The sequence below is a fragment of the Lissotriton helveticus genome, chromosome 10 (genome assembly GCF_964261635.1).
Source record: "Lissotriton helveticus chromosome 10, aLisHel1.1, whole genome shotgun sequence".
Taxonomy (NCBI): Eukaryota; Metazoa; Chordata; class Amphibia; order Caudata; family Salamandridae; genus Lissotriton; species Lissotriton helveticus.
This window is the reverse complement of record NC_136071.1, coordinates 614,042,458-614,068,848: the sequence shown is the minus strand read 5'-3', so window position 1 is coordinate 614,068,848 and position 26,391 is coordinate 614,042,458. Positions and strand designations below refer to the sequence as shown.

General features: G+C 44.5%; 1 protein-coding gene across 1 annotated transcript in view; it reads right to left on the bottom strand.

Annotated features, from left to right (window-relative positions):
- LOC144784068 (uncharacterized) overlaps nt 1–26,391 on the bottom strand; it is a 1,315,621-nt gene that overhangs the window by 116,490 nt on the left and 1,172,740 nt on the right. The window contains exon 65 of the mRNA XM_078662758.1: nt 20,844–21,048. Within this exon, the coding sequence (XP_078518884.1) occupies nt 20,844–21,048 (205 nt within the window). The remainder of the gene's footprint in view (nt 1–20,843; nt 21,049–26,391) is intronic.

Below are 26,391 nucleotides of genomic sequence, written 5' to 3'. Positions count from 1 at the left end.
GACAAATGGAGCGTATATTGTATTCCAAACACACGTGGATGGTTTAAATCACTACAGAAGGTTGGTTTGATTTGATTTGAATGGGGATTTATAGTGCGGAACTTTGCCCGAAGGCATCAAGGCGCAGATGATGGAAAATAGCCAGGTACATGTATAGGGAATATAAGAGCCTAAGAATAGGCTTCAGTGAAAAGCAAGGTTTTAAGGCCTTTTCGGATGAGGGCAAGAGATTCTTGGTTCCTGAGTTCCAAGGGGAGCTCGTTCCACAGTCTAGGAGTGAGGGAGGAAAATGCCTTACCTCCCCATCTCACTTTAGCGACTCGAGGGACGGTTAGCAGATTCTGGCTGGCAGAGCGCAAGGCCCTACCAGGGGCGTAGGTTGACACTAGGGACCTGATGCCCTCAGCACCAGCACCATGAAGAGCTCGGTGGGTGATGGTCTGGATTTTAAATTTAATGCAGAGCCAGTGAAGATTTTTCCTGATCATGGTTCCTGAGGAACCATGAGGTTAAGTTAGGAGGGTTAAAAGTGGAGGTTGGAACGGTTGAGTTATGAGCCAGTTTTTAAAATCATGATGGTGCAAGGGAGCCCAAGCCATGCGGTTACAAACTTCAGTACAAACGTGAAAATTGCAGGTAGAACTTTATTCATTAGGCATAGAACACATTCAAATAGAGGGGGTGAATGGTCTGTTGTTGCTTCACAATTATAGTTGATTGTATTTTTGAACGTTTTGTTGCTTCCCGAAGATGAGTTTTTTAGTTTGGGAGAGTTGGGGAGCACTTTATTGATGATGCAATTAGGACAATGTATGTTTTCACACAGAGAGAATAATAACAGCGGTATGATGAAACATGCTTGACAGTGAAATATGGATAGCATTTTTGGCATAGGAGTTACAAATATGTTAGGTAGACGATTATTTTTAAATACACGTCATATTGATGTTTCTTTTTAACTTGACAACTATTCCTGAAGAAGGGCTGTTCTTTAGCCTGAAAGGCATTGGGTAATTTTAAATGAGGCTGCCTGGGGCTATGCAATCACATGTGCTACGAAAAAGGCCTGGATAGGCATATCCCTAGCATTTGAAAAATATGGGGTTTATGAAGCAGAAAGATGTGATGAACTGTATGAATAAATTATGTTTGAAAAAAGCATGAAATTAATGTAATATTGAATATTATGGGATTGTTCTACATTTTCTTTGCTGTGCGACATGTGTTTGGAACATAATATACGCTCCATTTGTTTTGGAATCATTTAAACGTGCCGTTGGGGCTTGACACACGCACGTCTGCACGTAACAATTCTCCCCAAAGAGCATACTTCAAAGTAATTGATTAAAGTTGAAAAGGAGTGCATTCTCTCATTTCCTTGAAAATTAATTTACCTTTCCATGCCACAAGAGTATTTTGGGCATCATATACTATGGCCTTATAGGAAAGTTAAATATACTATATAAGAGTTAGGCATTTGTTAGGAGTAAGAGCACATACACTGTATGCTTGGTTAGAATTGTCCTAATTCACATAGTAAAAAAACTAGTAGCAGTGTCCGTCCAGCAAACGTTCTCACACTAGTCAAAGTCAAAGTCAAAAGTTCTTATAAAGCGCACGATTCACCAGAAAGGTCTCAAGGCGCTGAGCAGAAAGAGACAACAACACTGAGTTAAAACAGTGACACAGTTTTAGTTAGAGAAAAGCCATGTTTTCAAGCACCTCCGAAAGGCCAGGTGATTGGAGATGGATGACAGATGGGGGGGAAGCTTATTCCAGAGCAGGGGGGCAATATAAGAGAAAGCCCGGCAGCCATTTCTCACAGTTCTGGCCCTAGGCTGGACCAGGAGACGTTTAGAACTCGACCTTAAATTTCTGGGAGGTTTGTACCAGACCAATTTCTTAGCAAGATAGGATGGGCCAATTCCCATAAGAAGTTTATGAACGATACTAAGTATCTTAAAGTGGCTTCTTTGGCGCACAGGGAGCCAGTGTAATTCCCTGAGACTGGGCAATGATGGTGACCGAGGTGCTAGGTCAAGCACCAGACGGGCTGCGGTATTCTGCACCGTTTGTAGCTTGGCCAATAGGCCCTCATTTATAGAGGCAACAAAGCATTGCCATAGTCGAGACGACTGACAATGAGTCCCTGGATCAGGGGTTTCCTAGCTTCAATGGGAAGCCATTTAAATATTTTACGCAACCTGCGCAGAATACCGTAGCAGGTGCGGGACACCAAGTTGACGTGAGACTTCATGGAGAGAGTGGGTTCAATCATGATTCCCAGGTCGCGTACTACCTCCTTGGGTACCGGGCAGAGTCCCATATCTTGTGGCCACCAGTCTCGTGTCCATATCTGTTTGGCCTTGCCAAACAGCATTATCTCCGTCTTACTACAATTCAGTTGGAGTTTGTTGGTACTCATCCAGTCCTTTATCGCAATCAAACATTTCTGAAATCTGGAGCGAGTATCAAGAAAATCCAAACTGCAGGTGATCAACACCTGCGTGTCGTCTGCGTATGACACTGTAGAGAAGCCAAAAGATTTTATTATGTTGGCCAAAGGAGTAAGATAGAGATTAAAAAGCAGGGGGCTTAGGATTGATCCCTGAGGGACACCCACGGAGAGGGGGATTTTGTTAGATTCCAAAGTATCAACCTTTACGTAGGTGTATCGGCCTAACAGATAGCTCTCAAACCAGGTATGGGTTTTGCCTCTGACACCAATCTCCCACAGTCGTTGATGGAGAATACTGTGGGAGACGGTGTCAAAGGCAGCCGACAAATCCAATAGGCAAGAACCGCAGATTCACCTCTATCAAGAGTGAGGCGGATATTATCCACTACCTCCATAACTGCAGTCTCAGTCCCATGGGCTGCCCGGAACCCCGATTGTGAGGGATCAAGGAGGCCCTGTTCTTCAATAAAAGTTGAAACTCGCTTATTGACAAGATGTTCCAGCACCTTACCAAAGTAAGGCAAAAGCGAGATTGGCCTATAATTGGATAGAATGGTGGGGTCACTGTTTACTTTTTTCAAAATGGGCTTAATCTGAGCCACCTTCCAGCAGCCAGGAAACTGAGCCTGGTCAAAAGAGGCATTAAAAATATTGGTAAGGGAGCTAATGAGTGACGGAAAGATCTCATTGCATCTCCGTGGAATCAGGGAATCTGTAGGAGAACCAGATTTTACCTTCAAAAGAGTTTCCAGTACTTCCACGGTGTTAGTGGGCGCAAATTCAACGAAGGAAGGGGACTGGGTGTGGCCCAAGGTGGAAGAGTAGCAAGAAGGTGCCTCTCCAATTGGTTGAATCTCAGGCGGGGGAACGGTAAATGTCGAGTAGATAGCCTTGATTTTATTATCAAAATAGGCTGCAAGTGAATCAACCCACTGGGTTGTGGGCTGAAATGCCGATTGCTCCACCTGCGGAGAGGTAAACTCACTAACTATTTTATATAGTTCCTTACTCGAATGGGCAGCTTTGTTAATCCTGGCAGTGAGGTAGGTGGATTTTGCAACTTTTATTTTTTTCAGGTAGATTGCATGGACCTGTTTATATTTCAGCCTATTTGCAGGGGTTCCGGTCTTTCTCCACATCCTTTCCGCCGATCTACTGGCGGACTTATCTGTTTTAAGTTCATCTGTAAACCAGGGGGATGCGATTGATTTTACCTTAACAGTGGTTTCAGGTATAGTGAGGTCTAATGCGGCCCTAATTGATACTTCTAACTGGACTGCAGTTAAGTTGATATTTGTTCCCTGTAAATTGGGTGGTGTAAAAGCAGCAGAAAATGCCTTTAAGGTCAACTTACGCCAAGATCGTATAAGTTTGGTGTCGGAGCGATAAGGGGTCTTAGAGTCTGTGGGTTTCAAAAAGCTAAACTTTACTAGGTAGTGGTCGGTCCATATCATAGGTAATGGAGACTCGCAGTTGAGACTAGGGAGATTAGTAAAAAGCAAGTCGAGAGTATGGCCTGCTTGGTGAGTGGGTCCAGTGACTTTTTGGGACAAGGATAGTGTTTCTAGAGTTGAAAGAAGGTTGCAGCTATCTTCGTCAAGGGGAAGTTCAGCATGGTAATTAAAATCACCTATCAAGATGAAATTATCAGTGGCTAATACATGAGAAGCTATGGTATCAAGAAGAACATTGACAAATTTGGTTTTGTCCTTCGGAGGTCTGTAAACTAAGGCAGCCCTCCCTAGTGACGTTTTATTATACAAGATGTTAACAATTAGTATTTCAAGCATAGGGGTAACAAAGGATTCGAGCAGGGTAATAGAGGTAGGAGACCTGGCCGCCACCACCACACCTCCGCCTCTCCTACCCTCCCTATCCTGCCTGATAAGATGATAGTCCTAGGGAAAGGCGATGGCCAGATCAGGCGAAGCTTGACTGTGAAGCCATGTTTCAGTGAAGAAGCAGATATCAGGACGCTCTGTGTCTAAAAGACTCCAAACCTCAAGAGCATGCTTGGGAATGGATCTTGTATTAAGATATAAAGCTGATATATGGCCACATCCTTCGCTCACAGTCGAGTTCGCGTTGGTGGAAACGGAGCAAACAGAGCTAGATGTGGGTGCTGAAGAAGTACTGGTTTGGCAAGTATTAACCTTAAATGCGCTCTGCATAGCAAGAGCTCTAATTGCATGTCACTGATATCTAGGATCATGTGCAAGTAATTCCTCCCGGGAATAACGAAGCATAGTGTAGCATTAAAAGTAAAAATGCCTACCCTTAAACGGCAGAAAATAAAAAGGCAGAGGTCCGTGCGACGGGCGGCGTCCTGGCGCGGACGGGCGCAGACGGGCTTGCCTTTGGCGCGCCGCTGCGCGCGTCCGCGCTGTGCCAGGAAATATATAGGAGGAAGGGGCGGGGGCAACGCTAATGACGTTTGCTGAGTGTCCCTCCGCAACAACCGGCACAAGCCGTGGCGGACCGGGGACCAGCTGATGGTAAGTTTTTAAAATACAATTACGGTAGTATTCACCGAGAATTACACATTAGAAGTAATGGTTTCCATTTTAAAAACAAAGGAACAATTCAATCATACAATAACACGAGGTCTGATAAAATACGGAGCCCCAATGAATAAGGAAGCGCTTGGGCAGTTTTAGATCACTGCACGCAGTATAGAGAAAGTCTCTCCCCACAGTTCTTTACACAGTTTAAACAACGCACGCGTCAACCACCTTACTGCAGGGGTGCCGCTCTAGCTGCGCGCGTCCGCGCTGTGCCAGGAAATATATAGGAGGAAGGGGCGGGGGCAACGCTAATGACATTTGCTGAGTGTCCCTCCGCAACAACCGGCACACGCCGTGGCGGACCGGGGACCAGCTGATGGTAAGTTTTTAAAATACAATTACGGTAGTATTCACCGAGAATTACACATTAGAAGTAATGGTTTCCATTTTAAAAACAAAGGAACAATTCAATCATACAATAACACGAGGTCTGATAAAATACGGAGCCCCAATGAATAAGGAAGCGCTTGGGCAGTTTTAGATCACTGCACGCAGTATAGAGAAAGTCTCTCCCCACAGTTCTTTACACAGTTTAAACAACGCGCGCGTCAACCACCTTACTGAAGTGAAGTGAAGTGAAGTGAAAAAATGCTTGTATAGCGCGCTACCACTCCAGGGAGTATCTTGGCGCTTAGATTCCAGAAAGACAGAAAGGGTGTAGTGAAGATGGAAGGGAACTACACCTGGCTACGCAGCGTATCCAAGGAGCCTCATGCATTCAGGGTTGGGCAGTGAGTAAATCCAAGTCTTTAGAAGCTTTCTGAATATAGGTTCGGTAGTGGCTTGACGCAGACAGGGAGGTGCCTTGTTCCAGGCTTTCGCTCCAATGACCGCAATGGATTTACCTCCTCTTGTTATCATTTTGAACCTGGGGACATGCAACAGGTTCGCATTAGAGGACCTAAGGGCTCGTAGTGGTTGGTATTGTCTGAAGTATTTGCGCAGATAGAGTGGGCCATGGTGGTAAAAGGCTCTGTAGGTGATGGTGAGAACTTTAAACAGTACGCGCTTATGTATTGGTGTGGTTCTGAAAAATATGGATCCGTAACAGTACCGGACTCGAGAATAAAAACTTCGTCGAAATAGGACGAATTTGGTATCAAAAGACCGGAAATGACGAGTACATCAAGTACATGTATTTTCAGTATATTCGAGTGACAATTTCACCTCGAAATCGTCATTTACCTTCTGAACCCTTAGTTGCATGTTGCCCTTTTCATAGGCCTTAATCCAGTCGAATTTGATTCCACAAGGACACGTACTCCTTAATCGACTTCTTCCTGACCTCAGTACAAGTTAGAACCATTGCCCCAGGCCGAGCTCGTTAGGTCAGTTCCCTCCCAGTGGCCAAGCAAGATAGTATCTAGGCCCAAACGGCCATAAAGCCATTTGAGCACGCACACCTGCCATATCTCGCTCACATCTTTCTTCTTTCCTTTTCCTCACTTATTTTATGGTGGGGAGGTGACCATTTTTATTAGGGGTCCAGCGATATCTGATGAAATGTTGGGCCTTGCCGGATGATTTGTTATGGGCATCACGACGTGAAATATGTATATGTCATCATGACTCTGCTTTCTTTTGTAATCAGTAACCATAAATGAAATACCGCGCACCCAAGGAATGTTTCGCCAAAGGGCAAATGTTATGTATAAGAAGAGAAGCCTAACTTTGTGAAAGTGTGCAGTCTCCTGAATATACTGGTATTGTACTTCTAGGACCCTGTCACCTTGGTTGCAGCCAATAAACTAATCTTTGACTTCACCTAGAAGACTCTGAAGTTTCTGTGGGTCTGACTCAGGAGAACCCGAGGTCTTTGGTGTGTTGATCCCCTGGCACCGCTGGGTTACCGGTTCGGTACCGGTTCCTAAAAACCCAGTACCTCATTTGGCGCCCAACGTGGGGCGATTCCAGTGGTACCAATCAGCCTGAAGATCGTGAGGAGCTTCGTGTGAAAATTCCGGAGGAGGGCCCACCACCTCATCGACCCCTGCATGTCGACGTGGTCCGAAGGTCTTTACTACGAGGTTCCCCGCTTCCCGACGGCTACAAGGACTGCTGCCCTGGCTATCGCACTGATGTTGGACCCTTGACATTTTCGGTAGAGCGAAACGCTGAGACGAGTCTTCTGGTGAAGCCATCGATAATTTTCAGTTAAGTATAAGTGGAGCGTCTCCTAGTCCTTAGTTGGACTTACTTTGTGATATCTTAGAGATACATAAAGGTTTTTATTGGTTCTTGCAAGTACCATAACCAAAGGACTCGTGTTTTCACGAGCAATATCGTAATCGATAACTCCTTTGAAGTTTTGGAACTAGACTAGAGAGAAAGGATGCCTAGTCTTAGACTCGGGAATTTGTTTTGTCTTGGTAATAATAATAGGGACTCCCGATTGGAGGACTCATGTCCGGTTCCTCCAGTTGGAACTCCGACTTACGAGCTATACGCTAAACATGGGGTAGGCCCCATCGTTTACAACGAGGTATGGATTAAATACACTAGGAAAGACGGTGTTTTAAAATGGCCCCATTATGGTAGCTTTGATTCTGAAATCTTAGATAACCTTGAAGTTAAACTCTTCAAAAAGAAAGCCCGGCCGGCGATGTTTGACTCTTTCCGCATATGGCGCAAAGAAGCCAAACAAAAAGAGATTAAATTAGCTAAGAAAAATAAGAGAGAAGAGGGACTTTCAGTAATGCAAGCTGCCGTGCAGTTTAAAGATAATGAGGAAGAGCAGATAAATGAACAATTGCACAGGCAACGTAAAATGGCAATAGATAAGTGTTATCCAGTTTTGCCGTCTCTTCAGCAAGGGAAAGCAAAAGAGCGTGAAAAAGACCAATTAATGTCGCAATTGTTAACCTCGCCACCGCCCTATGCGCAGAATGCTACCGCACCCCCGCAACCTTTAGTTGCACAAGCTGCGCCTCTGGCTTTTCCACAGCACCCACCAGCTGTTCTTCAACTGGCTCCTACTTCTTCGGTGCAGCCTCCTCTAGGCCCACCGACCAATTCTGTTGCTCCTGTGTTTTCTACGATCTTGCCTACTGTACTTTCTACAAATGCCCCTTCTATGATTTTGCCTAGTACCACATCTATTATTCCTCATACCTCTTCTGTCATCTCTGCATCCGCTTTACCTCACCCCGTTCTTTCATCTGTTTGTTCTTCCGTTTCACCTTCCCTTCGGCAGAAAATGGCCAGTACTGTTACTAATCTTCTTTTACCACTTTTCGGGTCGCCTGCTACGACCCCTAACATAGGAAAAAGACAGTTGCGAAGTCAACTGCCCGATTATCAAGAGAGAGATTCCCTGAATAATTTAGCTCGGAAATGGGTCATGGACACTGCAAAATATGATTTACAGTCTGTCATGGAAGTTTTCCATCAATGGGAAACAGCGACACAGAGATATGTGTTCGAACAGATGTGTGTTTTTCTTTGCGAAGATTTAGAAGACAATGATCAGGATTGCCTCCCACAAGAGATGTGTCGTATAAGGTTTCATTTTAGTCTGGGTATGATTGTAGGTCCCGATGTGGAAGAAGCAGTTGAAATGCTATTATCACATCGAAGTAAGGGAAGTAGTTCTGGGTCACCATCAGAATATAGTGCATCTAGTAGGAAAAAGGCACGACAATACCCTATGAGAGAAGTTCCCCCACAGTGGAGAGAGGGTGACGCGACAGCTGTCCCACCTGTCCTGCCCCACTTTCACCGAGTATGGGTACATGTTCCATGGAAGCGAGCTGAAGTTTTAGCACTCAAACAAACACTACCAGATCCGCGTAAAAATCCTGCAGGGTACTATAAAGAATTGTCGCAAACTGCTGGATCATGTATTATGAATTTAGCTGATATCGATATGTTATTCGGGAACGTCGTTCCACAGCCTTTATGGGGAAAAATTCGTCATGAAGATCATGACCAGGAATTAGGTGACACGTGGGCTAATATTACTGTTGCAGATGCACGACAAGTTGGTGGTGCAAAACCTGAGCCTCTGATAGCGGAACTACCTGGTAGGATAGTAGATTACATGAAGACAATAATGCCTGCGATACGTGTAAATTGGGATAAGTTATCTGCATGCAAGCAAAAGAAAGAAGAAACTGTGTCAGATTTCTTCACCAGATTTGAAGAAACATTCATTGACCACAGCGGTCAAGATATGACCACAGAAGGTGGTCAGAGATTGTTTGTCGATAAATTTGTGCACAATCTACTTCCAGACTTGTGTAGGAAATTGAAAGATTCAGAAAGCTCTTGGGTAGTCCCATCTTCAGCCCAGATATTAGCTACCGCACAATACTATGAGAATAGAGACGAGGACGAGAAAGATAAAGTAGAGAAGAAAACTAGAGAGCTCAAAACAAAGGTTTTGCTACAGCAAGCATATCCTCCACGTGGTGGTGGTAATAAAAATAATAATGGTCCTAATCACTACCGGAACACTTTTCAGCAGCCGCAGAGAAACTTGCAGAGATTCGATTACAATCAAAACCGCGTAGGTCCCAATCAGTGTTTATACTGCAAACAAGAAGGTCATTACAAATATGACTGTCCTGCCCTGCCGCAACGTACGAACGAGTTTTTTGGTGTACGAGGCCGTGGTAGTCAGCAAGCGCCTAGAGGTAGAGGGCGTGGAAACACCCCTCAGGACGCACGTCCCCCTCCACCACAAAACTCTATGAACAGGTTTGACCAGCAAAATAACGTATCTGACAGGACAGCTCAATACTACGTCGATGAGTATTACACAGAAAATGAGCAGTGGGAGAATAACGATTGCTAGGACAGCCTTAGACGAAGAGAGGGAGTTGTTTCAGTTCCAGTAGATCAGAGTGGACCTTACGTTGAGGTGATTACATCGGGTGTGTCAGAGCCTTTTCTGTTGGATACTGGTGCTACAAAGAGTTCTATTATGCACTCCAAACTCCCTGGCGCACCTTTGTCTGGCGAAATGAACGTTTCCGTAGGTTTTTCTGGCGCCCCGGTTAGAAATCCGATTTCTGACCCTTTGTCTCTTTCTGTTGGTCCTTGTGAATTCGAAGCACCCCTTATTTTGACAACAGGTTGTGGTGAAAATTTGCTAGGATTAGATTTGCTAAAAAGATTGTATGCTACTTTGTACTGTTCTCCCTCAGGAGTACAACTGACTTTAGGTAGGAAAGTGGTTTCTCCCATGTATTTGTCGAGAAATACGCTTCCAACAGAATTGACACTTCTACCAGATATTCTTTGGGCTACTGGTCCGAATGATGTAGGTCTTTTAGAAATCCCACCATATGTTGTAACATTGAAGTCGAATGTCAAAATGCCACGAATTCCCCAATACAGAATATCGAATGAGGGCGAAAAAGCTTTGCTAGCGATTGTTTACGAGTTGATTGAGAAAGACGTAATAGAGGAAACACGAGGAAATGTTTGCAATAGTCCTGTTCTGCCTGTTTTAAAACGAACTGACCCTTCTCAGCCACCTGTGTATAGATTTGTGATTGATCTTAGGGAAGTAAATAAGATAGTGGTGCCACAATTCCCAGTTGTCCCCGACATTACAACATTATTGACTATGATTCCAGCATCCGCATCATGGTTTTCGGTGATTGACCTGAAGAATGCTTTCTTCAGTATCCCGATCGCGGAGGAGAGCAGGGATATTTTTTCCTTTAGTTTAGGTGGTCGCAGTTTCCGCTTTAAACGCGCTCCTCAAGGCTACTGTGAGAGCCCCTCAATATACAGTCAAGCTCTGAAAAGTCAGCTTGACGCAATGGTTTTGCCCAAAGGTTCCACTCTCGTACAGTATGTGGACGATTTGCTCATAGCCGCGGATACTGAGAAAATATGTAAAATTGCCACATTGGCACTACTGCGTCATCTATGTGATCTACATCACAAGGTGTCACTTTCCAAGCTCCAATATTGCCGACAAGAAGTGACCTACTTAGGTCATCTCTTATCGAAGGAGGGAAGGAAACTGACCCCAGAAAGAATTCAGGCAATAGCTAAATTGAATGTGCCAAGAACACAGAGAGAAGTACGCGCTTTCTTGGGCATTACATCGTACTGTAGACAGTGGATTCCAAATTTTTCGTTATTAGCCAAACCCTTATTGGCACTAACGTGTACAAATACACCCAATCCCATTCCTTGGTCCGATGAGTGTCAGAAAAGCTTTCTCGAATTACGCATAGCATTATGTTCGGCCCCTGTGTTAGGTAACCCCAACTACAGTAAGCCTTTCACATTATATGTCCACGAGAAGGAGGGCTGTGCATTGTCTGTGCTGACTCAGTTACACGGAGATAGACAACGGCCATGCGCCTATTTTTCGTCAACTTTGGATCCGGTAGCACGAGCATTGCCAAGTTGTCTAAGGGCCACAGCAGCAGCAGCTGTTTCTATTCGACAGTCTTCAGGCCTAGTAATGAATAATACACTAATCGTGATGGTCCCGCATGCAGTAGACACATTGTTAAATAGGACCAAGACACAGCACTTAACTAGTGCTCGACTGTCCAGTTATGAATTGACGCTACTAGCAAGCCATGTGCACATCAAAAGATGCAGTACCCTGAACATAGCCACATTGTTACCAATTGCTGAGGAATCGGATGCTTCAGAGAAGCACAATTGTTTCCTCAGGACGGAGGAGGAGACCAAAGGGAGAGTTGATCTATCCGATACTCCTCTCGCCGAATGTGATGGTACATTATGGGTGGATGGTTCATGCTTTAAACTCCCAAATGGCAACGTGGCTACAGCGTATGCTGTCACAACTCTGCACACAATCGTTGAAACTGCACGAATACCACATGGTTCGGCTCAAGCCGCCGAACTCGTGGCACTTACGAGAGCATGTGTGTTATCAAAAGGAATGAAAGTGACTGTCTATACCGACAGTCAGTATGCTTTTGGAGTGGTTCACAGTTTTGGACGATTGTGGAGAGAACGTGGGTTCCTGACTTCGCATGGAGCTAAGATTCAGCACGGTCAGTTGGTGAATGAGCTTCTTGAATCACTGACGTTGCCCCTGAAAGTAGCAGTTGTGAAATGTAGTGCACACAAGAAAGTGATCGACGATGTTGGTCGTGGAAATGCATTTGCTGATGAAACTGCTAAAGAAACGGCAAAGAATGTGATGAGCCGAATGTATGTTGCGAGCCCAGAAAGATGGACTGGTGATGTTGGAACATGTGAAGACACAATAGAGAGTGTGAAGTCCATCCAAGCTGAGGCCACGGAGAAAGAGTTAAGCATGTGGAAAGAAAGTACAGGGAGAATGGATGTAAATGGTTGTTGGATTGAATCGACAGAGCAACAAAGATGGTTGTTACCCGATGCGTATGTGCCTGCAGTGGTTACAATGGCTCATGGGATGGCCCATATCAGCGCGAAAGGGATTTGCGAGTTATTGGCCCCAGTGTGGAAGAATTCAGGGATTCCCAAGTGTGCAGAGAATGTTGTCAAGAATTGCATGGTATGTCTGAAACACAATCCTGGTAGGGGAACCCCAACTCCAGCTGGTCATTTCGCACCTCCTACGTATCCGTTCGAGGTTTTGCAGCTAGATTTCATACACATGGAGAGGTGCAACAACTTAAAATATGTGCTCGTGGTTGTTTGCGCCTTCTCAAGGTGGGTAGAAGCCTATCCCCTAAGGGACAATACTGCCTTGTCCACAGCGAAAGCCCATGTGAAAGAGTTCTTCCCCAGGTTCGGAATGCCTAGAATGGTCTGGTCGGACAACGGAAGTGAATTTGTGGGTTGTGTGATGAAACGAGTGTGTGAAGGGCTAGGCATTAGTCAGAAGTTCCACGCTGCAAATCACCCCCAATCAGCTGGATTAGTGGAATGTTACAATGGCACGCTTAAACTTAAATTGGCCAAAATCCAAGCGAGCACGGGTCTTAAATGGCCCGACGCTCTACCCTTAGCACTCCTATCCACCAGAATGACTGTGCATTCGCGAATGAAACTCAGCCCCTATGAAATAGTCTTTGGTCGGCCAGCCAACATATGGGGAGTGCCTAGGCCCACGAAGTTTAGCGAGCTGCAACACCCAATTTTGCTCGACTATCTGTATGAATTGACGGCTAAATTGCGTGTTTTATATCAACAGGTCCACAACACCTTGCCTCCGGTTTCCGAGACACCGGGTCACTCCATTGACCCTGGCTCCTGGGTTCTGGTCAAGAATTTCCAGAGAACAAGAAACGACCAGCCCAGATGGACCGGACCTCACCTCGTCCTCCTGTCTACAAGGTCAACTGTTAAGGTGGAGGGGAAGGCCAATTGGGTCCACGGGATCCATTGTAAGAAAATACCTTTCCCTCTGCCACATGACCAATGGGTCCGGACAGGAGGCACTGACTCAAAGCGCACAATTGATGAACGCGTAAAAGAAGCTAAACGTGATTGTGACAGTAAGAACATTTTTCAAGAAACTTCGCCGCCATCAGAACAATTGAACTCTGTGGAACCTGAGCTACTATTTCCGGACCAGACAGCACCCGGGAAAAGACGCTATAATTTCCGACCGAGAAAAACAGACTAAAGTAAAAGTGATTTATTTTTGATCCGAGAGAAAAAACCTGTGGACTAATAAAATAATAAGTTTTTCCTTCCAAAGTGCTATTTTAAAAATGCAGATTCTCCCATCTAGGTAACTTGCTTATTTTTGTTCTTTCGAACCGCCATCCGGGTTCCGCTGCTAGGGTCGCGGTTGACTAAAGACTTTTGGGTGCAGCTGACAACAATAGGTTGCTGGTTCCAGTTGGTCAAAGGGAGCCACCCTAGACTGACGGAAGCATCCTTTAGCAGAAACAACCTACCGCCGCGGGCAGCACCTTAGAGAGGATGGAGTTTCCTGATGTGGAGAGAACTGCCAGACAAATGAGCTTTAAGCAGAGACTTTTGAAAACAATGAGAAAGAAAATTTTTATAATGATGTGTATTTTTATGATATTTAGCGTAACGGTGTTTTTGATAAGCTATGTTTTATTCTCTTCTCATATGACATTCACGCCTACTACATCACCCATACCTCCCCCTACTGTTTCCTCTCATTCTTTCCACTCTTTGCCTGACCACGAATCAAATAGGAGATTAGAGTTCATTAATAACTCCTTCGTTCAGCTATTACACCAACACCAACTTGTAATGAACACAACCAACTGTTGGGTGTGTGGTCTCATGCCCCACACCACGGATAGAGGTATCCCCTATTTGGTCCTGCCATTTAGTCACAATGGGTCAGTATGGGCATATAGGACAATGTTCATATATGCACGAGAAATCCAACCCCTACGTTCTGTAAAAGACAACCTCAAGACTAGCGCCCTAGTGAAGGGTATAGTTGACATGATCAAGGAAGTGACTTCTTACGAAGATACCCCAGACGATGAGATACTTGCATATGTAGGTTGGAATGTGACCGGATATGGCACTACACTAAGTGAGAAACAGCAAGCTAAGAGATCGTCCCCTATCTGGATCGTGCCCCATCAAGGTCACCTGTGTCTGCAAGGTATTGGTAGGAATCCCAGAGCTCAGCTAGGGAAGAGTGTCTGCACAGAAACGTATGTTTTTGGATCTCAGACTTCCCCCGCCTTTTTAGCCGCAAAGGGTACTTATTTCATCTGCCACGATAGAGCCTATACATGGTTGCCCCCTGACTTCTCGGGCTCATGTTTTGTTTCATTCCTGTTACCTCCCACCTACACAGCAGCGGCGGATTACCATCGGACAAGGATAGTCCGAGGTGTTTTGAGTAAAGAAGACACTGCGGGTCAAGAATTTGGTGACTTTGCAATGGGTATTCTGCCGTTCTGGGGAGCCATGGTTAACAGCAGAAACATAAGGCAATTGACAAGGGTAGTTGAATCCACCGTGATTGAGACTGCCGGTGCCCTTAGTAACCTGACTGCTGAGCTCCAGTCGGATCGACTGATGACCCTTCAGAACCGGGTCGCTTTGGATGTAATACTTGCGGACCGGGGTGGAGTATGCAAATTGATCCAGTCCAGTTGTTGCATTTTCATTCCAGATAATGCTCCAACAGTGTACGGGGCCATCTCCAAACTACATAAGATTTCCGAATCTATTCATGTGGATAAAAGAGATTGGTCATTAATGGGATGGTTCTGGGAACTGATATCTGCCTGGGGATGGAAAATTCTGATGGTCATTGGGATGGTCTTAGCCATTCTTTTCCTGTTCTGTCTATGCATACAGTGTGCTCCTGCAATATGTGGCCTCTGTGCTACATCATGTGTAAGGAAGCCTGTGTCAAGACACGAACTCAGCACTAGAATGATGTTGCAGCAACACCTCAATGACTTTAGGAATATAGATCTGGACTCAGATTAACATGAGGATAGATTAATTGCCTATGTAAGGGCAAAAGGAGGGTCTGTGGTTCTGAAAAATATGGATCCGTAACAGTACCGGACTCGAGAATAAAAACTTCGTCGAAATAGGACGAATTTGGTATCAAAAGACCGGAAATGACGAGTACATCAAGTACATGTATTTTCAGTATATTCGAGTGACAATTTCACCTCGAAATCGTCATTTACCTTCTGAACCCTTAGTTGCATGTTGCCCTTTTCATAGGCCTTAATCCAGTCGAATTTGATTCCACAAGGACACGTACTCCTTAATCGACTTCTTCCTGACCTCAGTACAAGTTAGAACCATTGCCCCAGGCCGAGCTCGTTAGGTCAGTTCCCTCCCAGTGGCCAAGCAAGATAGTATCTAGGCCCAAACGGCCATAAAGCCATTTGAGCACGCACACCTGCCATATCTCGCTCACATCTTTCTTCTTTCCTTTTCCTCACTTATTTTATGGTGGGGAGGTGACCATTTTTATTAGGGGTCCAGCGATATCTGATGAAATGTTGGGCCTTGCCGGATGATTTGTTATGGGCATCACGACGTGAAATATGTATATGTCATCATGACTCTGCTTTCTTTTGTAATCAGTAACCATAAATGAAATACCGCGCACCCAAGGAATGTTTCGCCAAAGGGCAAATGTTATGTATAAGAAGAGAAGCCTAACTTTGTGAAAGTGTGCAGTCTCCTGAATATACTGGTATTGTACTTCTAGGACCCTGTCACCTTGGTTGCAGCCAATAAACTAATCTTTGACTTCACCTAGAAGACTCTGAAGTTTCTGTGGGTCTGACTCAGGAGAACCCGAGGTCTTTGGTGTGTTGATCCCCTGGCACCGCTGGGTTACCGGTTCGGTACCGGTTCCTAAAAACCCAGTACCTCATTGGAAGCCAATGTAATGTGTTCAGAGCTGCAGAGGCTGAGGATTTCCTAGGTAGTCTGAGGACCAGTCTGGCAGCTGCATGTTGGACCATTTGAAGCTTATGCAGGGCATATTTGTTGAGTCCTGCATAGAGGCTATTACAATAGTCCAACCTGGATGTTATGAGGGCTACAGCTACCGTGCGCCTGGCACTCAGAGGGTGAAAATCAAAAAATGTTCTCAGGCTTCTAATGATACCGAAGCATGTACCTGCTACTTCATTAGCCTGCTGATTGAAAGTGAGGGCACTGTTAAATTTTATGCCAAGATTTCGGGCAGCAATGATAGTGTTGGGGGGGGGTTCAGCTTTTTCGGGCCACCAATCTTGGGGCGAAAAGGAATTATTGGGACCAAAAGGGATGATCTCAGTCTTGGATGAATTACATTTTAGGTGGTTAGAAGACATCCATTTGAAGGGGTGCCGCTCTAGCTGCGCGCGTCCGCGCTGTGCCAGGAAATATATAGGAGGGAGGGGCGGGGGCAACGCTAATGACGTTTGCTGAGTGTCCCTCCGCAACAACCGGCACAAGCCGTGGCGGACCGGGGACCAGCTGATGGTAAGTTTTTAAAATACAATTACGGTAGTATTCACCGAGAATTACACATTAGAAGTAATGGTTTCCATTTTAAAAACAAAGGAACAATTCAATCATACAATAACACGAGGTCTGATAAAATACGGAGCCCCAATGAATAAGGAGGCGCTTGGGCAGTTTTAGATCACTGCACGCAGTATAGAGAAAGTCTCTCCCCACAGTTCTTTACACAGTTTAAACAACGCGCGCGTCAACCACCTTACTGCAGGGGTGCCGCTCTAGCTGCGCGCGTCCGCACTGTGCCAGGAAATATATAGGAGGAAGGGGCGGGGGCAACGCTAATGACGTTTGCTGAGTGTCCCTCCGCAACAACCGGCACAAGCCGTGGCGGACCGGGGACCAGCTGATGGTAAGTTTTTAAAATACAATTACGGTAGTATTCACAGAGAATTACACATTAGAAGTAATGGTTTCCATTTTAAAAACAAAGGAACAATTCAATCATACAATAACACGAGGTCTGATAAAATACGGAGCCCCAATGAATAAGGAAGCGCTTGGGCAGTTTTAGATCACTGCACGCAGTATAGAGAAAGTCTCTCCCCACAGTTCTTTACACAGTTTAAACAACACGCGCGTCAACCACCTTACTGCAGGGGTGCCGCTCTAGCTGCGCGCGTCCGCGCTGTGCCAGGAAATATATAGGAGGAAGGAGCGGGGGCAACGCTAATGACGTTTGCTGAGTGTCCCGCCGCAACAACCGCCACAAGCCGTGGCGGACCGGGGACCAGCTGATGGTAAGTTTTTAAAATACAATTACGGTAGTATTCACCGAGAATTACACATTAGAAGTAATGGTTTCCATTTTAAAAACAAAGGAACAATTCAATCATACAATAACACGAGGTCTGATAAAATACGGAGCCCCAATGAATAAGGAGGCGCTTGGGCAGTTTTAGATCACTGCACGCAGTATAGAGAAAGTCTCTCCCCACAGTTCTTTACACAGTTTAAACAACACGCGCTTCAACCACCTTACTGCAGGGGTGCCGCTCTAGCTGCGCGCGTCCGCACTGTGCCAGGAAATATATAGGAGGAAGGGGCGGGGGCAACGCTAATGACGTTTGCTGAGTGTCCCTCCGCAACAACCGGCACAAGCCGTGGCGGACCGGGGACCAGCTGATGGTAAGTTTTTAAAATACAATTACGGTAGTATTCACAGAGAATTACACATTAGAAGTAATGGTTTCCATTTTAAAAACAAAGGAACAATTCAATCATACAATAACACGAGGTCTGATAAAATACGGAGCCCCAATGAATAAGGAAGCGCTTGGGCAGTTTTAGATCACTGCACGCAGTATAGAGAAAGTCTCTCCCCACAGTTCTTTACACAGTTTAAACAACGCGCGCGTCAACCACCTTACTGCAGGGGTGCCGCTCTAGCTGAAATGGAATGTGATCAAAAGAGGGAAAGTCAGTGCCAATTGTACTCATTGTCTGTCAACATATTGCAGACAAACACAATAGATGGCACCAGCCTCACCCTAATTACTAAGATGTGTTGCTGTCCTGTGTCTGAACCCTCCATGTCTTAAATCATGCAGGGGGCTCAAATCACTATTCCCAGTTTGAAAGAAAAATAAGAAATGTAGTCCTGTAGGTTTCCTCCTATGTTTAGAGCAGGTGGACTCTTTGGGTGTTGACCGGTGGCAGCTCCACCGCTAAGGCGGAGAAGTGCCGCCCCACTCCTATTAAAGCAGTATAGATAGAGGTAGTACAAGATAAACAAAAAATAAAATGATTATAACTAAGTTATTATCATATTATTATTTCCTTTTGTGGCAGCTTTTCAGGCTGGGCGGGGCTGCTCTGCTGGCTGGCTGTCTAGGGCTGGTCAAACAGCCATGCGCACTTTGCATGTTCTCCACGCAGGCTGCATTATAGCCTGAGTGGAGAACATCTCCAGGCCTCCATTCCCTGCCTGAGCGCCGATACGTGGCACTCAGACCAATCACAACGCAGCATGGTAGTGTTGTGATTGGCTCAGGGGAGCGTGGGCGGTGCTGCTCACGGACACGGAAAAGTAAAGTCCGAGACCCACTATTAGGCTGCAAACTATGGTCTGGTATATTGATCAATACCACTAGTTTTTGACCTAGATCACGTTGCACCCTGCCTTAAAGAAGTCCATTGTGTTGGATGAAACGTGTTGGCTGTTTGAGTGTCACATAATTCTGAGCTTTTGAACGACGTACAAACTAAAAAGAAGATAGGTACACAAAATGAAAAGCCGCTTCCTCTGGACTTTGGATTCTGTATAGAGGTGCTATATGGGGCACTTTTTGTGTATTTATGTTTTTTTTCTTCTTTAATCCCCCCACCCTCTGCCTTCCCACCCCGATCATCTGTGCCAGCCGCCACTGGAGTTGACAAAGATCCCCAAAGGTTCACCTCGAAAACCATGATATCTGTAGATTTTCAGGAGTGCCCTTCTTTCTAAAAGTTTACTCAAGGAGATTTTCCCCTGAGTCTGTGGAAGTAGTTTTATTTCACCACATGGGGAGAAGGGAATGATCAGGTCTGGATGGATAGAGGGAAGAGGGCCTTTTGAAAAGAAAAAACAAACATCTGTAGATAAAATATAAATTTAGTCATTCACATGAAATACATCTGTTTCATTTTCTACTTAATCACCACACACACAGGGCCATGTGCCTGCTGATCAGATGAGCCAGGAGTGAATTGCTTTGCCAGTTACTTAGTGAAAGTCAGACAATGGAGTGGACAGGTCAGCCTCGCTTTCAATGAGTTAATGGAAGACGATGCCATAGAGAGGCCATGGGTAGGATATGGGTGGAGAGAAGACAGAGCAGAGGTCATGATAGATGGGTGAACAAGGGCCTTCAACAGGGCAACCCACAAGCACCTGCACACATAAAATACAGGCAATACTAACATTTGAAACTACAATTTCTGCTGCATCTTCAAAGTAGGTCACTATACATAAATTGCACTTGGTCTGCTGAACTGATGAATTTGGAGTGGACCACTTTGCCAGATGCTTGGATGAAAGAGGGGGAAACTATATCAGGGCTGTATTGCTCCCCTTTTCTAAGTGGCTGGAAGATGGTTCTCAGTGTGTGGAAGAGAGGACAAGGGTAAGAATCAATCAATCAATCAATCTGGGTTTTGTATAGCGCACTACTCACCCCTGAGGGTCTCATGTGGGGAATGTGGGAAATGGGAGGAAGGGAACATATGACATATTGGTGGACAATATTTTTCAGCAAGGAAGAAATCAACCATGGATGAAAAATACAGGTAATGCTTTGCAGACAAACTACAATTTCTGCTGGGTTAGACAAATAAGTCACCATATGCAAAGTGCCCAGGGACCACTGACATAACGAATTGGGAGCAGGCAGTTCAGACAGTGGCTCTAGTGAAATTTAGTGAATGGAGGCAAAATTGGGCATCTCACCTCACTGACATGCTGCTGTTACTCTTGCGATGTGGCAGCAAGGAGTCTCTGGATTGAGGTTAGTAGAAGCAAGGGTAGCTCCTTCTCAGGTGGAGTGTGAGAAACATATATATAACAGTATGTCTCCATCACAGCTAATCACATTTCACCATCAATGCACTGAAATGTATAAGGTGGACTAACATAACTGTTAGCCAATCAAATGATAGCCTGTGGCAAGCCCTTCTCTGTATAAACATTTTCTTTTTTTATTAGTACATGAGATTTAGCACACAGCTAAAACTAGTTATAGCCTGACCTAAGAAACAAATTACGTTTTTTTTAAAGAAATATTTAACCAGAAGTAAATACCTCGTGGGCATGTCATGCACGTGTCTTCCTGAAATAACATATTTAAACTGTGTTTCTTTCTGTCATTGCTTCTCTAACCTTTTCTTTAGGTTGTAAAGCATTTCAGCTGACAGTGCGTTTAAGTACTTACTTTGTAGTTCGTTCTGCATTTGCTGAACGAGGTCTTGAATTTTTTCCAAGTACAACGGGAGGTCGTGTCGCAGCATCTGTCTGACGCCGCTCTGCTTCCACACTTGGCCGGCGGCCTTGGCTCCATGCTGAAGAATTCCAGCGACTTCCTGAGAAGCCTTCAAGGGCCAACTTGCGAGTTCATGAAGAAAGTCAACTTGGCGAACCTTTGTTGGCAGGAAAGAACAAATCAAATACGTTTGAAAGTGATATTTGCTTTAAGCTATTCCTGTGTAGCTCGCATTTCCTTTTAAATGCGCACTGCTGATGCCAATGCCCTTCCAATGTAAAATGTTGTGACATTTGATTAATAAATCTAATTAGAGATGCATTTAAATACAACACCTGTAAATAATGAGGGAGAACCAAGAGGATGGCAGGCATAAACTGATTTTGGACTAAACTTTCTGCTTTGTTAATTTACCCTTTGCATCAGTACAAACACAATGCCTCATTTACGAGGCGCCTTGTGGCACTTTTTAGTGCTTTGGTGGCGCTATGTGCCGCAGCATATTTACTAGGCCACGCAAAGCCACTTTATGTGGCTTTTCATGGACTTGTTAATATGTGCTCCTTTCACACAGAATACTGCGCGAAGGAGCGTTCCATGGATGCTGCTGTGGGTGTTCCCACGCAACACCCATGGAATCTGAAGCATTCCTAGATTTACAAGGAACCGCAAACCTGGGAATGCGTCAGATTCTAACGCCACCCCAAGGATGCTGTTACGGGGGTGCAACGAAGAGAAATGTTTTTATTCCTCCTCGTTTTTTTCTCTTTTTATTTGTGCTGCATTGTGCAGCACACATAGAAAGAGGAAATCGTCTCAATTCATTGATTTTATGCAGAAAGATCTCCCTTCCAGCACAAAATCAATCAGCCCTGCCACGCAGGCACCCTTGCACCATGGCACAAGGGCGTCTGCATTGGCGCATGGCAGCCCATTGTGCACCAGAGCAGAGGAAAAGGACGGGAATGTGACATATCTCATAGAGACAGCGCATTCCTGCCCTTTTATTTTTGACGCAGGGCAGCGCAGCATGATTCCTTGCGGCGCTGCGCAGCACCAAAACCTTGTAAATTAGGGCCATAGTATATAAAGCAGAATGATTTGACTTAGTGAACCATTCTCAATAGAATTCTCATATGACGGGTTGGATGCAGCAGCCACTCAGGGCTTATTCGGGAAAGAATATGCTTTCCTATCCCTCGCTACAACAACACCAGGATAAACCTCAGATCAGACTGCGCATCTTGATGCACACCAATATTCAAACCCAGAAAGTGAATACAAATGCAAAGGTTATTAAGGACATACTTAGACAAAGTGCATAGTATCCCTTCCCGCACAAAAACAAACTTGCCCATAATGCAGGCACACTTGAACCATGGTGCATGGATACTTGCTTTGATGCTAGACTGCCAGAAGGGTGCCAGCGCTATGAGAAAGCAGAAGTGTGCCATATCATAGTAAGTATGGCACATTTCTGTTCTCTCCCTTTCATGCAACACAATGTAGCAATTTACTGTTATGTGTTTTATGAAAGGTTATTATATTTGCCTCTCAACAGCGACATGGCCTGTAGAGATATTAGAAACCTAAGGAGTTAGGCCCTTGAGGACAGGTGGATGGGCTGAACCCTATTTATAATGAGAAAAACACAAAATTGCCTATCCACCTACATTCATATCCAAAATTGAAAAAGGTCGAAAACACTGTTTGTCCAGATCAACCCGGTATTTTTATTTATACCACTTATTTATATTTATTTTATAATTTTTCAAAAAAGACGTTTACTTCAGCAAAAGAAGACACATATATATCCACATATTTACACAAATTTACACAAGTGTACAGTGATATTTACAAACAAATAAATGACATTTACAACCTAGCTTTGAGTGAATAAAGTATCTACATTCTATACACCCAACATACAACACAGATTTGTTTAGACAAGACTATACATCATATAATCATGTGCATTGAAAAAATGAGACTTAAATCAATACAAAAACAAAGGAGTTAAGTCAATCTATGACAACTGTTTGGACCAGCATTTGCTGGTATGGGAAAATTAACCAAAAGTACTCCTTAATACATGCCGACGCGTTTCGAAACCAGGACAAAGTTCCTGGGATCTCTTCAGGGCGCTGTCAGTGTATCTATGGAAGATGCAAAAAAACAATAAAGTTTTATTCGCATTATTTCTGAGTCAAATCCTTTCAAGTGACACTCAGATTCTGTGACTCTATTCAAGACCTACCAAAGTTTTTAAGGGGGTCGGGAGCTGAGAAAATCGTTCAAGTGTTTCCACAACGAAGTTATCGTGGAAAGACCTTCTGAGTCTTCCTTCTCTATTCCATGGATGCCTCCATAAATGGGTGCAAATATCAGGGCCAGCCTGTTAAGGTAAACAAATCGAGGGTGTAACTGAGCTGACTGTGATGCTCAACTAAGTAGAGGTTCATGAATAAAAAAAACACATACCTTAAATTATTCTTAAAAAAGGTGGCGACTCGCTAGTTGTGCGCTACATTTCCAACTTCATATTTTGTGATTCCCAAATGTTTTCTTCCAACCGCTTTGGAGTAAAAGAAGGGGAAGAGGGGGTGGTATTGGTGTTACTAGCTTGCGCATATTGTCTGTTTATTCCCAAAACTTCTTTAAAATAATGCTACTCGGGAAAGCAAACCTACCTCCCTCCTCAATGTGCCTGCTCTCTTTGCGATCGTCTCAAGATGGCGACCGGGCAAGCTAGTGTTTGTTAAATGTATAACCCGGATTGTTGCATGATGGGAGACGTAGTTTTTTGCTAAGACTACATGCGAGAGCTTGATGTAAATTCTGTATGGGATGGCTAGAATTTTAATTGGGGCCACGTATGGGGCTATTTGCACCACAGAGTTTTATTTGCACGGAAACTAGATGTTTAAAAGAAGGGGAAACCGTATGATTTACATGTGTGTTAACTACCCAGTGTAACACATTGCAACTCTATAGTGAGGTGACCAAGATGTGTAGAGTGCAAGTTGGCAGTTTAATAAAATAAGATTATGCTCGCGCATAAGGTACCCTGTTTACAGAGAGCAAAAAGGCAGGGGTTGATACGGACGCTCAAAGCACTTCATGGGCGCCCTATTCGAAAAAGGAGACCATTGATCTATAGCCTTGCTATTTCAGACAAGCTATTTAGCCCTGTTTGCGTACTGTTAAACTTGAGAATTAAATATGCTTCTTTTTGTAGAAGCAATTTCTCCACATTTACTGTGCGATGCATTGGTTTCAAGGTATACAAAACTGACCACTTAAGGTCATTTTCATCATGTTTTGCCGCTACATAGTGTTCAACCATTGGTGCCGTCAGCGTTTTATTTTTAATCCTGGATCGATGCTGGGTAATGCGTAAGTTGACCTGCTGGCATGTTTTGCCAATATAAATCCTTTCGCATGGGCATTGAACCACTTAGACCACGTTTTTGGTCTTACAATTAGAAAATTCAAGGTGTTTCCATTTGGTTCCTGCATGTTGAAACTCGCTGCCCTCCATAGTACTGGGGCACGCAACGCAGGTGCCACATTTATGGTGCCCTGCAATTGGTATAAGGTTCCACTGAGCCAGGAGGTCATTTTTCTTTTTTGGCAATGACACATCGGCTCTCATAATCTGTTGGCCAAGGTTTTGGTTTTTCTTATTGGCAAACAGGGGGCGTGGAAAAGAGCATTCAAGGTTTTCCAATAAGTGCCAATTGTTAAGGACCGCTTTCCTAAGCTTATGGGTGTCTGGGCCAAACGTAGTGGCACACACCAATCTTTCAAGTTCAGGCTTCTTTCGTGTTTGGAGCAGGTATTCACGAGGAGTGAAGCTAGCCTTTTAAATGAATGTTTTAATAACTTCTTCGGATACCCTCTTTGCTTCATCTCGTCGCAGAAGTTGTGGGCATGTGCCTCAAAGTCATTGACATCCGAACAGTTTCTCCTTATGCGCAATAGTTGCCCATAGGGGAGATTCGATTTCAGGTTCCTCGGGTGGGCACTTTTATGATGCAGGATAGTGTTCCTGTCTGTGGTTTTCTTGTAGAGAGAAGATTTCAATTCCCCCTCGACGCATGTTATTTCAACGTCGAGGAAGGTCATTCTAGTGTTACTATGTGCTATGGAGAATGTAATATCGCCATGCCTCGCATTGACCCATTGATGGAACGCCACCAGATGAGCCTGGCTCCCCTGCCACAGGAGCCAGACATCATCTATGTACCGATACCACTGGGCAATATGTTGACTGAACGGATTGTTGTTGAAAATGAATCTCTCACCTTATTGTGCCATAAATAGTACAGCCATCTCTGGGGCATAAGGACACCCCATCGTGGTGCCCTTAACCTGCATAAAGTATTCACCATTGAAGGAGAAGTAATTCTTTTTGAGAGCAATTTCAGCCAATCTTAAGATGAATGAAGTGGGAACTCTGTGGGGTCTTTCTCTCTTATCGAGGTATACCTCCATCACCTCCAACGCTTCCTCCTGTGGGATCTGCGTATATAAGGAGGTGACGTCCATTGTGACCATCAGTTGTAATTCGGAGTCAAATTGTGTGTCTTCAACTTTCAACAGGAAGTCTGTTGTGTCTCTTAGATAAGACTTAACCTGGACCAGGAAAGGTTTCAAAAAGAAATCCACGTATTGGGAAATGGGCTCTAAGCAAGATCGCAGCCCGAAACAATCAGGCGCCCTGGAGGGTCATGGAGGTTCTTATGGATCTTGGGCAGGAGGTAGACAACGGGGGTTCTGGGGCATTTCTTTGAAAGATACTCATATTCTTTAGCTCCCAGAAACCCTTTGTCTCTGCCTTGTTGCAATGCCTCAGCGGTTGGAAGAAAACATTTGGGAATCGCAAAATATGAAGTTGGAAATGTAGCGCACAACTAGCGAGCCGTCGCCTTTTTTGAGAATAATTTAAGGTATGTGGCTTTTTTATTCATGAACCTCTACTTAGTTGAGCATCACAGTCAGCTCAGTTACACCCTCGATTTGTTTACCTTAACAGGCTGGCCCCGATATTTGCACCCATTTATGGAGGCATCCATGGAATAGAGAAGGAAGACTCAGAAGGTCTTTCCACGATAACTTCGTTGTGGAAACACTTGAACGATTTTCTCAGCTCCCGACCCCCTTAAAAACTTTGGTAGGTCTTGAATAGAGTCACAGAATCTGAGTGTCACATGAAAGGATTTGAGTCAGATATAATGCGAATAAAACTTTATTGTTTTTTTGCATCCTCCATAGATACACTGACAGCGCCCTGAAGAGATCCCAGGAACTTTGTCCTGGTTTCGAAACGCGTCGGCATGTATTAAGGAGTACTTTTGGTTCATTTTCCCATACCAGCAAATGCTGGTCCAAACAGTTGTCATAGATTGACTTAACTCCTTTGTTTTTGTACTGATTTAAGTCTCATTTTTTCAATGCATATGATTATATGATGTATAGTCTTGTCTAAACAAATTTG